This window comes from Falco peregrinus, chromosome 7 (genome assembly GCF_023634155.1).
Source record: "Falco peregrinus isolate bFalPer1 chromosome 7, bFalPer1.pri, whole genome shotgun sequence".
Lineage (NCBI taxonomy): Eukaryota > Metazoa > Chordata > Aves > Falconiformes > Falconidae > Falco > Falco peregrinus.
In genome coordinates this window covers 38,377,796-38,391,172 of record NC_073727.1, presented here as the reverse complement: position 1 = coordinate 38,391,172, position 13,377 = coordinate 38,377,796, and the positions used below count along the sequence as shown (strand labels likewise).

The 13,377-nt window shown below is 35.7% G+C and overlaps 1 protein-coding gene across 2 annotated transcripts in view; it reads left to right on the top strand.

The window, feature by feature from the left end:
- AHI1 (Abelson helper integration site 1) overlaps positions 1-13,377 on the top strand; it is a 96,874-nt gene that overhangs the window by 32,052 nt on the left and 51,445 nt on the right. For both annotated transcript variants that reach the window (XM_055810656.1, XM_055810657.1), the window contains exons 16-18: positions 1,367-1,497; positions 2,775-2,915; positions 4,914-5,116. In XM_055810656.1, coding sequence (XP_055666631.1) covers positions 1,367-1,497; positions 2,775-2,915; positions 4,914-5,116 — 475 coding nt within the window. The remainder of the gene's footprint in view (positions 1-1,366; positions 1,498-2,774; positions 2,916-4,913; positions 5,117-13,377) is intronic.

The following is a 13,377-nucleotide window of genomic DNA, read 5'->3' as shown; positions in this document are numbered from 1 at the left end:
GACAGTAGCAGGACTGCTGCTTTGACCGCATCCCACAGTTACATTGGCTTAAGTCTGTCAATAAACCACAGGGTCAGATACCCAGCAGTGATAATTTTACGCGTCAGCATTAACTGTTCATTCCCTGCATGAGAAAAGAGGGGGTGGAGGTCACAGATCAACACAATTCACTTGTATTGACAGCTAGGTGTTCTTAACTTTCCTCCTTCTACTTACTTTTTTGATCTTTTTGGATAATGCTGCTGTCCTGTCACTCAGGTATGTGATCAGAGGTTTGGTTTTGGTTCAGACCTCTCCTTAGGGTTTCATGTGCAGGTTAGTTTTACATCTTGCAGAGCTCTTCTACATGACATCTCAGAGATCCTATCTTTCTTACTCACGCAGCTGAAACTCATATTTGGGCTAATATGGTCTTGCACTGTGATCATTAAAGCATCTTTTTCTCTTGCTTGCCAAATACAATTATATCTAGGGTATATTTATTCAGAATATTGTTAGAAACAATACTCCTGTCATATTAACTGCACTGCACTTTTCCCAGCATACCTCCACTGTTTCTGCAGTAACATGTTTCAAAATTACTTGTCTTTGAGGGCTATCATGGCCTGTTGCCATTCTTCTTGCCTCAAATTCTGCATTGTAGTATTACTGCTGTATTAGTCTTCATTTTGAACTTTCATATCTCTTTCCAAGCTGTGCCTCATGTTTAAGATAGCATAAGCCAGCTTGTAAGGGGCTTCTTTAAATCCTTTTGTAGTTTCTCCCCAGCTTGATGCCTACAAACTGGCAGTAGTTCATTAGTAGGTCTTTATTACTGTACTGACCAATAGTGTTTCACTGAAAAAAATGAATAGGATACCGATGTTGCAAAATCATATTAAAAATACTAATATTAGTAGTAAATAAACATTGATGTCTGAAATTTGTTGATTCTACTGCTGGTTTCCTAACCAAGGAGATATTAGTCTGAAGAGCTAAAGAGAGCTGTTGGATAAATTTAAACACTACTGGGATGTAATCAAGGTAGCATAATGAAAACTTTTTTTGGCAGAACTTGATATAATAGTGCCAATTTCCCTATTTTTTGCAAAGCCAAGGATTAAGAAAATGCAAATTACTACATCTAGATCTGGGTATTTCCATTTCCTGCTGAAAAACAAGAATGTATACTTTCATCTATAATTTAAGGTGCATTAGGAAAGCCAGGGAAAAGAAAGGGTAAACATTGCACTCTGCAAAAGGTGGGTGCTTAGATGTCTATTTGGGATGCAAGGTGTATTGATTTTTCTGAGCACTGACACATAAAAAGTTAGATTGTCTATTCTGAAAGTATCTGCTACATTTGCAAACTATTCTTTATTTTTAGTTTGGCTACAAAGAAATACATAGGTGCCACAAATTACAGAGAAAAGATTCACAGCACCTTAACACCATGTGGTACGTTCCTGTTTTCTGGAAGTGAAGACGGAAAGGCTTATGTTTGGAATCCAGAAACAGGTAATTGATTATTTTTGGTCTTAAGCCAGGTTGTCAAGGTGGAGGGGGAAAGGGTTTTGTAAGTTTTATTGAAACATTTTTTATATGGAATAAAACTTCAGGATAGATGTTCTTTAATCCTGAAGCCTTATCTCCACCTTTTAAATAGCTATTATTAATCTCTAAGATTTAGTTCTCTAGAGGAAATGAATAGGCAGATGTAGCATTTGGAATATCCAGCAGGAACAGAGCACCTGAGGCTCAGCGTTTTGTGTTCTACAATTCTTTACATGTGGATGAAGGTCTTAAAACAGAATACAGAAAAATGTTTTAACTCAACTCAGTCTATCTGTTGTGGTTTTTGGATTTGGGAGTTAGGCTTTTGTTGAGGAACACTTCATCTGTTTCCCAAGGGTGGTCAGAGACTGAGTGCTTTTGGCCTTAGGAATAATATAAGGTTTCTTCATGAATTATTCCCCAAATGTAGTAATTTCAAAATAGCTACCAAAATCTTTCTGGAAAAATATTAAGTAAATGTAAGATAATAGTTTGTCATCTTTATTGTGCAGTGAGGTAAAAAGGACAAAAATAACAGTAGAAAGCAGGATACAGTCCTTGATTTAGATGACATTATATTCTGTCTCCAATTATCTAAATAATTTTTAAAAAGGAAGAAGTAAATATTTTAAAACTGGCAGCTAACAAACAGTTCTGGTTTTAATTTCTTTCCATGTTTCCAACTATATTAGCTTACATCTATGCCACTACATAATTAATCTGAAAACTTTAAAAAAGAATAAAAGGAGGGAGGAGGAACTTTGTTACTAGTATGTTTTCATCATACTTTGACTTGCTTACACACTGTACTTACATTCATAACGCCATCAGCAGAAGAGCTATTTTTATTTATTTTCTGCTCAACTTTCACTGCTATTGTCAGTGCTATATAATTGAAATCCACAGCTAAGATAGCTATCTGGCAAAATGCAAGCACAAGTACTGTGGAACGCCACCTTTCCAGAATGTGCTTATCAGAACAAGAACTCTGCTAACCTGATGCATCCTCTGGGGTTTCCTGCAACTATTGGAACAGCACTAACTTTTCTCAGTAACTTAAAAGCATGCAATATTTTTTGTCTTATACAAAATACTAACTTTCAAGAATGAAATTGACTGAAGGGTATTTACAGTGGCAGTCACTGCCCTGTAGTAATACAAGCTCTAACCAACTGTTGTTTTGCTGTATCAAATATATTTCCATGGTTAATTTCCAAATTAATCATATTTCACTTCTGTAGGAGATCAGGTGGCCATATATTCTGAACTCCCCTTCACATCTCCACTTCGTGATGTCGCCTTTCATCCACATGAACACATGGTGTTATTTTGTGCCTTTGGTCAAAACCAGCCAATTCTTGCATACATTTATGATTATAAAGGTACAGTACACATTTTCTTGTTACACGCCCATAAATATTTTATTTTCAGAAGTGATTTGCTAATATTTGTACTTCTTTTGAAGGAAAAAGGAAACAGTTATTTGATGATAATACATATCTTTATCCTGGGAGATACCAAAACCAAACTGGACGTTACCCTGAGCAGTCTACTGTAGGTGACCCGGCTTTGAGCAGGGGCTTTGACCCAGCCAATCACCAGAGGTCCCTTGTAATCTTAAGTTTAAATGTTATTGTATGTCATGCTGTGTGATTTTTATTGCACTCTATTTGTATGATGCTGCCTATGTATGATATTTAAAAGCCGCTTTTCAATATCAAGATGGATTATGGAGCCAGAAAATACACCTATTCTGAAAATTCATGTATAATTTAATAGAAATCTCAGTATTTTGTGCTGGCTTTTGCAAAATAATGTTCAGAAGCTGTCTAGAAATGGATTGGAGAGTACAGATTGTTCTAATAAACAGGTGTTACGTCTGTGGTGTCATTATGAGAGAGATACGTTTATTCCCTGTTTTAGATTAAAGAGACAACTCAAGATTAACTTTTGGGTTTTGATATACAAAATAAAATTCAGACTGTCTTTTGCAGGCTTTTCTGATATTTATGTGTTTGTGGTTAGCTTGAGCAATGTCATTGTTTCAATTAAGGACTTAGTTTCAGAGGTCATGTTGCATCTAGATAGTAAATAATGTTGATACAGATTATGCAATATATTTTGCATATCTGTAACAGATTTTTGTTTGAATTATATTTGCAGTGAACATAGATTTCTAAAGCTCATCCTGTCTTTTTATATTTGTTTTTTTAAATAACACGTAGTAATGAGATTACTCATATCAAATCTCACAGTTTGTCTGGTGAACTGGTTGACTTTTACAGGAAAATAAAGTGGAATGACTTTACAGTCAATATTCAGTGCTAAACTTCAACCCAGTAAGATATCTGCATTCTAGAGTGCAATGAACAATTTTTCAGGTGGAGAACTTCAACATTTTTTGACTGTTCAGCAGACAGTGAGCTTTTAAAAAGTATAGGGTAGTTTATATATATGCGTGTGTGTATTTAGAGATCATTCAGATATCACACTGGTAGTTGGTTGTATCATCTGGCTGCTTAACTAAGTCACTGATGACAGTAAGTTTTTGTATAGGTTGTGGTCTTTTCTATATTGTCTGTTACTAAACTTTTTGTTCCTTTTTTGGTTAAAAGCACACGCTTTGCTTTCAGAAGATAGTCTTACTGCCTTAGTGTTGAAAGAGTTAATCATATAGTAATACTAATTTCAGTCATTGACACAGTTTTTAAGACTACAACAGTATGCGTTTTACATACACCAACAGTTTCATGAATGTCCTAGACAAAACTTTCATGAATTTTTTAAACTTTGTTCCTTGAGACCACAGTACAAAATTTGAAAAAGTCAAACAAATTGTTTAAATTACAGCAAGCACAACTTTCATCAAAAGTATCCTATTCTAGAACAGGCTACCTCCTAAGAATGTCTGCTATGCCTGTAGAAACTTCTGAAATTTTACTTGAGTATAATAGCTCACTTGAACTAGGCCGAAAAAAATGTGAAACGTACCTAGTAAAATAGCTGGCTTGAACTCAGTGCAAGCTCTGTAACTTTCTTGCCTTTGAAAAAGTCCTTTCTCTTCCCCACCCTTCGATATATCTGCATGGAGAACACTTGTTTATAAGCAATACAAAAATATCACTTCTGTGTGAGAGGTTAGTGAACACAGATAACAGAAGGGGGAGGCACTGTGATCAGGAAGAGTTAGGGGGAAATGAGGTACTGTGGGGAAAATTTTATGTCGTTTTCATGTTTTCCATATAGCACTGTTAGTACAGATTCTGATGGTGTTTGACTGAAGATATGGCTGGCGAAACAACAGCTATCATTCAATTGGGTTTTTTTCCCGTGGCAACGTAAGGCTTCACCTGACACATTAATATTGGTTATTTCTACAGTTGCACAACAGGAAGCTGAACTTGTAAAAGATCTCGGTTCATCACTTACCACAGCTGCACCAAGAGGGCCACAGTTCTTTAGCAGTTTCTCTGAAATTCCTGTACAAAATAGTTCAGTGATGTCTCCAGCAGATCAGTTTGTCAGTGTTGCAAGAGCATCAATGAGAATGCAGAAGGTGAAACAAAAACTTGATTCTGTTTTGGTAAGTCAAATTTAATTAATTTCCAGAAATATGAACTTTGGCTGACAAGACTACATATTTTGGGATTGATACATGTAACAGAACATATGTATGTTCTTTAGAACATATCTGTTCTTTAGAAATGAAGACATCTCTCACTAATATTTATGCACCTGTAAGTAGCTCTTTCAAAGAGATTGTCTAAAACTTAGTGGGTTTTATTTACCTAGTACTGATGACAACCAAACAGTAGAGCATGTGGCATCTCTGCAAAAACATATTTAATAAATATCAGTAGCTACGAGGGATGGGAGACACCAAAGTAGAGGAGGAAACACAAAGGGAAAACATGTCAGGAGGCACAAGTGGAGATACAGGAGGAGGGTTGTGAGGAGGCAGAAAAGAAGACACAGAAAGAAGCACAGAGGTGATGCAGGAGACCCAAAATGATGCACAAATGGAGATACAGGGGAGATAACGCAGTAGGCATGAAGGGAAAGATGGGAGATGTGCGAGGACACAAAAGAAGACGTGGGCGGAGGTAAACCTTTGAAGGGACTACAACCCATGGAGGAGTCCATGCTGTACAGGTACAGTCTCCAAGGGGACTTCAGCTGGTGGAGGACCAACACCAAAGCAGTTGAAAGGAGTAAGAAACAAGGAGAGACAAAAAGAGCAAACCGCTCTGCACTGATCCCACTCTCTTGGCCCATCTATTGCCTTACCAAATGGACTGAGTGTAACATAATGACAAAAGCAAGGAGACTGGGGACTAGAAGGAAGGAGAGAGAGGGGGTCTGAAGCGAAGCTGAGACAGACAAAGAGGGAGGTAAAGTGTTTTCTTTGGGTGTTTGACTGTTTGTCTTGTTTCTCAATACCCAAGTCAGTAATTAAAACATTTTGTAATTGGCAATAAATTTAATTAAGTTAAATTCACCAACTTCAGACAATTTTGCATGCGACAAGAATGCAGTATATTCCTGAATAGTGCTGTTCAGTTATAACTACTGTTCATAATGACAGAACTGCATTTGGGTTTACCGTTCTGGGACAAGCAGCGTACTTTGTAGACAGTAAACCAGGCCTGAGGTCATGCCTGGGGTCATGTTTTATGAGACAAAGGTGCTGGAACCTCCGAACAGCAGATCTGCCAACACAGGGTGTTCTGGGTTTGATGTGTGTGAACTTAACAGCAGCAGCTAACGGATGTAAAATTAACTTATAAGTGCAGTTTGGAGGTCTGCGGCTTAGATAGATGATTTGAATGTAATGTAAATACATTAAAATTTGGTTTAAGCTAGATAGAAATAGAGAATATTCTGATCCTGTATGACGGGTTTTTTTGTGTGGTGATCAGTGTCTTCAGGTCCCTTTAGAACCAATGTTTTGGGGTTCTTTTTCCCTTTTTTTTGTTTTTCTTCTTTGCTGCCTAAACAGGAACCTTAATGAATGATAGAGGAAGTTTCTTTTCTTCTCCTCTGTAACATTACCATTCTTGTTTGCCCAGAACATGTGTAATTAAAACCAAGAGTTGAATATTGGGCTAAAGCTTTAGCAATTCACAAAAGCTAGGACATTTTGTTACAAAAGGTAAAAATTAATTTCTCTATGAAACCGGAATGCAGAATTGCCTTTTACCACATAGAGAAATTACAGTATAGTGAATCTTTGCAGCAATTATTATTTATCTCTGTCTCAATGAACTAGTGCTAATATATGTTTCTATTCACAGAATTTTTTGATAGGAAAACACTTAACCCATCTCTACTCATTTAAAGAACTCATAAGTTCTTTTCATCCAGTATTAGTATTTATGTATTTAAAATTTCACTTCCATCTAGCAGTCACAATACCTGTTTGTAACTGCATGACAAGGGATTGATGCATGTTCTGTAGATATGGGGAGAAGGGCTTCCATTAAAGGTATAAATAATATCCTAGCTCTGAAATTGTGGGGTGGGTTTGTTTTTTTTTTAGATGTCAAAACTTCAATGCTAAAATTTGAAGGAGAGAAAAAACTTGTAGCACTTAAGGACAGCATCTCTGTAGTACTAGTCCTGGAATCGGTTATGTTGGCTGCCTCATCTCTTAACATGTGAATAATTCTAAATTAATTAGAAGTATGATTGGCTTTTCTGGTCTATACTTCACAATGTATTTGTGAAAAGTGTTATTAAAAGGTTATCAGTGGTTACCAAAATTCTGGTACTTGGTGCGGTATTATTCAAGTAGAATGTGGAAATATTCTTTCCTGTATACAGAAACACTTAAAACTGTTTTAATTTTTTTATTGTCCTTTGAGTGCATTTATTACCATGCCAGAAGTCATTAAGGGAGTAGGTACTGTGAGAGAATCCAGAAGCTTATACCTCAGATTGCATCAAATCTACTGAGCTTTCATCATTAAATCTAGGACTGTAAAGTATGGTCATATATGATGCTTTGGTATAGTATACATCAAATACTGTACTGTGTAGTCCTTCCAGATGGTCTCCTTTTAGAATTTAGTTGAGATGCAAATATATCTTGTTGTGTGAAAGCAGAACAATTTAAAGCCACTGCTTTTCAGAAAAAATATGCAACCTTTTTAATGAACACATGAACATGATACTGATACTATCTAAGCCATGATGTGGAAGAAGATGTTAACTCATCCTTTTGTCTGCAGCAAAGACCTAGAGGCAGAGATGAATGCTGAAGGGGTGTGTATTTTTTATGCTACCATTGTCAGTCTTGTAAGAATCTGTCTTCCAGGTCATCTTGGTTTTGGTAGAATCTGAAACACCATGCTTGGCTTCTGGGTTTTAGTGCAAATCAGGAACATAGGAGTTCTATAGTAATTTACTATAACTTCTACCTGAAGGTAGAAAACCAGAGGGTAAGAACTGAGGACTCTTGTTAAAACGTTGCCAATTCTGTGAACATTTTTGGCCAAGTACAAGGCAATGCTGCAATGTCTCAGCAGTCTGAAAAACCTTTTTCACTTGATCGTGCCTACAATAAAAAATTTTTATCTGCAGACTGTCAGAGGAGGTACAGAATACTGTAATCTTATCTATCACCCATGCAAGAAATTTGCAGTATTTTTAAACCCTCATTTCAGTAAGTTCATAGAATTGTCTTAAATTTCTTGTAAGCTTTTCCCAAAGCAAACTTGCAAATGAATAGGAAACCTTTTTTTTTATACTGTGTATGACATAGTTGGAGGAAAAAAAAAAGGAAAAAAAGCACTTAATTTTATTTCTTATTAAAACCAAAAATGTAGCTGAATAGTTTTCAGAAAACCATAAATAAGATCTACTCCAACTGAATATGAGGGGGATGCTTGTGTGTTTCAACTTGGGAAATCCAGGATGAGCCCATGTATTCAGCACTGTAATTGGTTCTGGACATCCCTTCTGAACAATAATATAGTAAAATGAGAAGTAGTTCAAATAGGAGAAACACAAATGCCAAGAGCTGTTGAAGAGCTTGCATGTAATGAGATTGACTAGAGCTCCTCAGCTTTGCAGGGTGGTGCAGGTGGAGATGAGTGAGAGGAAAGTTGTGCCATAAATACATGAAATCAGGAGCAGTATTGGAAAAAAAATATTGTTTCTTACAGCTGAAGTAGAGACATAGGCTGAAATTAAATACACAGAGTGCTGTGAAGGTCAGGAGTGTACATGGGTTCACAGAGATTTTGGGCAAATTCATGAAGAAGAGATTAAGCAAAAGCTGTTGGTCCAATGAACCAGTGTTACTGCCAGCTGATGCTCAAGAGGTTCCTGAACTGCTGAGTGATGAAAGTGAAATGGCCTACAGGAGAAAGATCGCTCTAAACTTATGTGCCTTACCTGCTACACTTTACTGTTGAAAAATGTAAGGATGGATCTTTGATCTAACACGTTATAATTACTCTTACATTATGGAGTATATAGATGATATATGTAAAAGTTATATGACAGGTGCATGGTATTATTGTGTTACTTATTAGTAGGTTGTGTTGTAATTCTCCATAAGAGTTACTAATGTTCTTTTCATTACATCAGATTAGTAAATAATTTAAAAAATCATTAAAGTTCAGTTGAACTTTAAAATGTAAATGAAGTTATATTTCTTCCAGTTTTGCTTTTATAGCAATTTCAAGTCAGATCCATATGGCCCGCTGCATGATAGATTTGGGGTTTAGTTCATTAATTATCATATTAGCAGGTAACATGATCCTGTAACATAGGCAGTCATTTTTCTGATGACTTGCGCAATACATTCCACTGGAATGAGGGTCTTTAAATTAAATAGGTGCTTTTGAATAGTGCTGTGTACTTTTTCCTATTCCTTTTCCAGTATTCCTCTTCAGAATTCTAGGAGATGCTTTTCTTACTCCAGGAAGTTCTGTTGCAATTATTACTTTAAACGTAGCTACTCCCAGTTGCAGACTTAGAAGGATGTTTTTTATAAGCCATGGTGGAACCACTTTTGGATCTGAAATCATATAACCCTACGCACTTCATTTACTGGATAAAAAAACTTCTTACAAACTTTTTTCCGTTTACCAGGCAGATACTGTGAGTTGTTGTGATTGCCTGAAATGATTGGTGATATGAAATGGTTGAAGTATTACTAGAAGCTTTATATAGGTAAAATGCTTAATACCATATGAAAGCTTTGCCAAAATTTTACTTCATATGTCTTGAAGAAGTAGTTTGTATAAGGTAAGGTTTTGGAAATTTTAATGAATTTTGCTTCTCATTTCATTAAATTCACCAGTTTTAATTAAGTTGCCTGTGTTAGAAAAAGTTGAACAAACAGCTATTCTTTTTTCTGTGGTTTGTTGGTTTGGTTGGTTTTTTTCTCCTTTGTGAAAATCTTACAAAGCAAGTCAGATCCTTAAAATCTCTTCTGTTTTCCTATGTTATAATATTCTTTACGTAGTAAGAAATTTTTCTAGGCATTCTTTCTAGCAAGCATCAGATGGATTTTAAAACAACACAGTCAAAACAGGGAAAGGAAAGGAAAAAAGGAACTTGTGTCTTTTGTAGATGAAGAAATTTTGGCACAGATGTAACATGAGTAGTTTCACAAACTATTCTCATACTGATCTGGATGGATTTACTGCAAGTAGTTACTCTACAGTAATTGCTAGTTTTCCCACACTTACCTAGTGAATGAAATAAAATAGGTAGCTTATCTTGCTTATACTATTAGGTAAGATCATTGTCTAGGTAGTTACCTTAGAAATAAGTAGTGTGTTATAAACATGCCTTCCAGCTTGGCAGCAATGCAGCCTGAACCTCCTCCAGAGTAAGATCTGGTACCAGAACTCTGAAATTCTCCACTAGCGTGGTAGCTAACATGGAGCATAAAGAGACTGAAATGGCTCTTTATGGCAAGACTGTACTTTCAAATATCTGGTCGTGGGAATATTTACTGAATTCCCTGAATATGTAATTTAAATGTATTAAGGTCTTTTTCCTCTCCTCTACTATTTCTTATACTTTTAATTACAAAAGTCAATGAGGAATTGTGTGCATCTTTTGTTGGATACACAGATTCTTATAGGGAGTCACTACAAATTTTACTGTGAATATGGAATTTAAATCTGCATGCTCTCAGCCTTTTACTCAAATGAAGTGTGACCTGTATGAATCTAGTTAGAGTATCAGCACAGTAATATTTATACACCAGTGGTCTTATTTCCTGTGCTTACAGCACAGATGATTGTCTTTAATTCTTGCTTAATATTTGCTAACATTACCATTTGAATAGAGGTCTAAAGTAGCAATAGTAAGCTGCAGTGAACTGTGGCAGGAGATTTTGTTCCACTACTAGTCTTTTTCAGCATTGTATTTCTCTCAGTGGCTTGTGTTTATATAAAAGGTATGTCAGACACAAGAAATTAATTGTATTATTTTTTTAACATAAAACTATATCCATCATAATTTTATCAGAGGGTAAAATAAGATGGTGGTAAGCATTTTTTAAAGTGTGCAGCTTTTACTGGTGGTCCTTTACTTACATTTCCAGTTTTAGCATCGTAGTTTTCTCACCATAAATGTTTGTACAGTATTAAGGAAAAGTTGCACTGTTTGTTTTCTCCCTGCTAAACAAATTAAACAGGGACATCTGAGTAATAGTATGTTTATGCAAAACATATTTTAGAGCAGAGAAAGCTAGATTCACTCATGCTGGTAAACCCCAGCAAATGATATCTCCTTCTGGCTTATTGTCACCAAAGCATGGAGAAAGCAGCTTATTAAGAACTTCTTATGTCAGAAAATACTGCAAATGTGCACTGAGTCAACTAATAACGTTGTTGACAATTGTTTTTTTGAACATTGGTGCATGTGCTTCTTGCAACATGTTGGGTGCAGAAAGGAACATTAATCATGGCTCAAATACTGAGATAGTGTAAGTTGAGAATTAAAGAAGGCCATACAAGATTAAACCACTAATATTTTTTTAATAAAATTTCGCATATTCCTTTTATTTTTTGTTAGCTGAGGAAAGCAATTTGGTTTTAATTCAAGTCAATGATACAGAAAATAAGTTTATGTCTTTGCATCCAAAAGTGCTGCTTATTCTAGGGAAATCCAGTCAGGATTTGTTTTTTACCTTTCTCTATGGTTACATTACAGTTAATTGCTGGAATAAGCAAATGAGGCCTTGTCAGCCTAAGAAATTAGGTTACACTTTTTGTTTATGTGCTTAAATTTAAAAACAATTTAGTGAAGTGCAACCCTGGTTATACTTTTTTTAATAATAGGAATGATAATGAAATTCTCAGAATGTTATCTTTTTATATATCTATCTCTGTGGGGAAAAAAATGTGGATTTTTAATCTGCCAAAGAAGGACTTTATATATGATGAGAAAAGCTTAGTCTAACCAAATACTTGGGGAGCAGTCGGGATGGGGAGGGGGACAGGATTACAAATGTCTGAGTAGTTACACGATTACCTGAAACTGTATACAGTATTTAGACTCATGTCCTAATGTGTTTTACCAGCAGGTACAGAGGAATAGGATTCTATATGTATTTGATAAGATTTGGGTCACAAGAACTTCAGGTGTCTGTTTTCCTTAGTAGGAAGAGAAATTAAATTGCAAGACAAGTATCTCTGGGTGTGTTTTGTATATGACACAATTTCATCAGTTTTTCATTTGCACAAAATACGACATTTTTAAAATTTAACCACTGAAGTAATGGATTTTTATTTTGCCTGGTCTTAGGTTCTTTGATAATAAAGAGTCATAACCAACTGCAGAAGAGGTTACAGTATACACAGCAATCTTTTGGTTCTTACTAAGCAAGACAAACCTAATTTTTGCTAGTATTGGTGCTGACATTGCCCAGTTCTGCTCAAATGTGTGTATCCAGGCATGTTCTTAAGCAGAAATGCCAGTTTTATCCAATCCAGGAAAGGTCATACACTCTGTGTTTAATGGCTGAGTGAGTTTGTACAAGCTGTGTATAACTGAGCCTGTATTTAACAGTTTTGTGTCTCATATGAAGAATTTGGTTTTCCTTGTGGCTAAAAGTAAGAAGCTCACTATTCCAAATGTTCATAGTAATCTTAATTTCTTAAGATTCCACACCACCCCACCCCGGCCAAAGAAAAACAAAAAAAGGGGAAAACTTTTGTGGTAGGCCTGCCATTGAAATACCAGAACTCTCTGTCAGAACTGAGGAATTGAATGTATATTAATTACTGTGTGATGAAACGTATCTATAGACAATGGCTGCATCTAAACTGTAGGATCAAGCATTTTCTAGCATCAATTTTCATATTTATGCCCTGGTCACTTCTGGGCTTCTGTGGGGAAAAACAATGGAGCACCCAAGTTACGAGGGAACTGTGTTGCCATCTGGATGGGTTAGTCTAGAAATTACTTAAGAACAGAACAGATTGATCTCTTAAGTGATTGCAGAATACCTTTAGAATCCCAGCCTTCATTGGAGTCCTCCTAACACTATTGTCAGAGAAATGATTGCATTTTTACAAAGATGTAAACTTGATTCAAACTAACATTCCAAACTTAATAGCTGTAGTACTGTACTGCTCCTTTAAGCATTATCGCCTATGTATTTTCTGTCTAGCATTGAGAAAACCAGCAGAATTTGTGTTCTTTTTTTATTTCCAATTCAATTGTCAGCTTTTAAAGTCTGCGTAATCATGGTTTAATAACTTTATTTAAATTGTTTTTAGAAACAGCATCCTAGAGGCCTGAAGTTTCAAAAGGGAAGCCTAAAACTAAAATAATAAGAGAGAGCATAGAGCTGGCCACCTTGATTTGACTTGC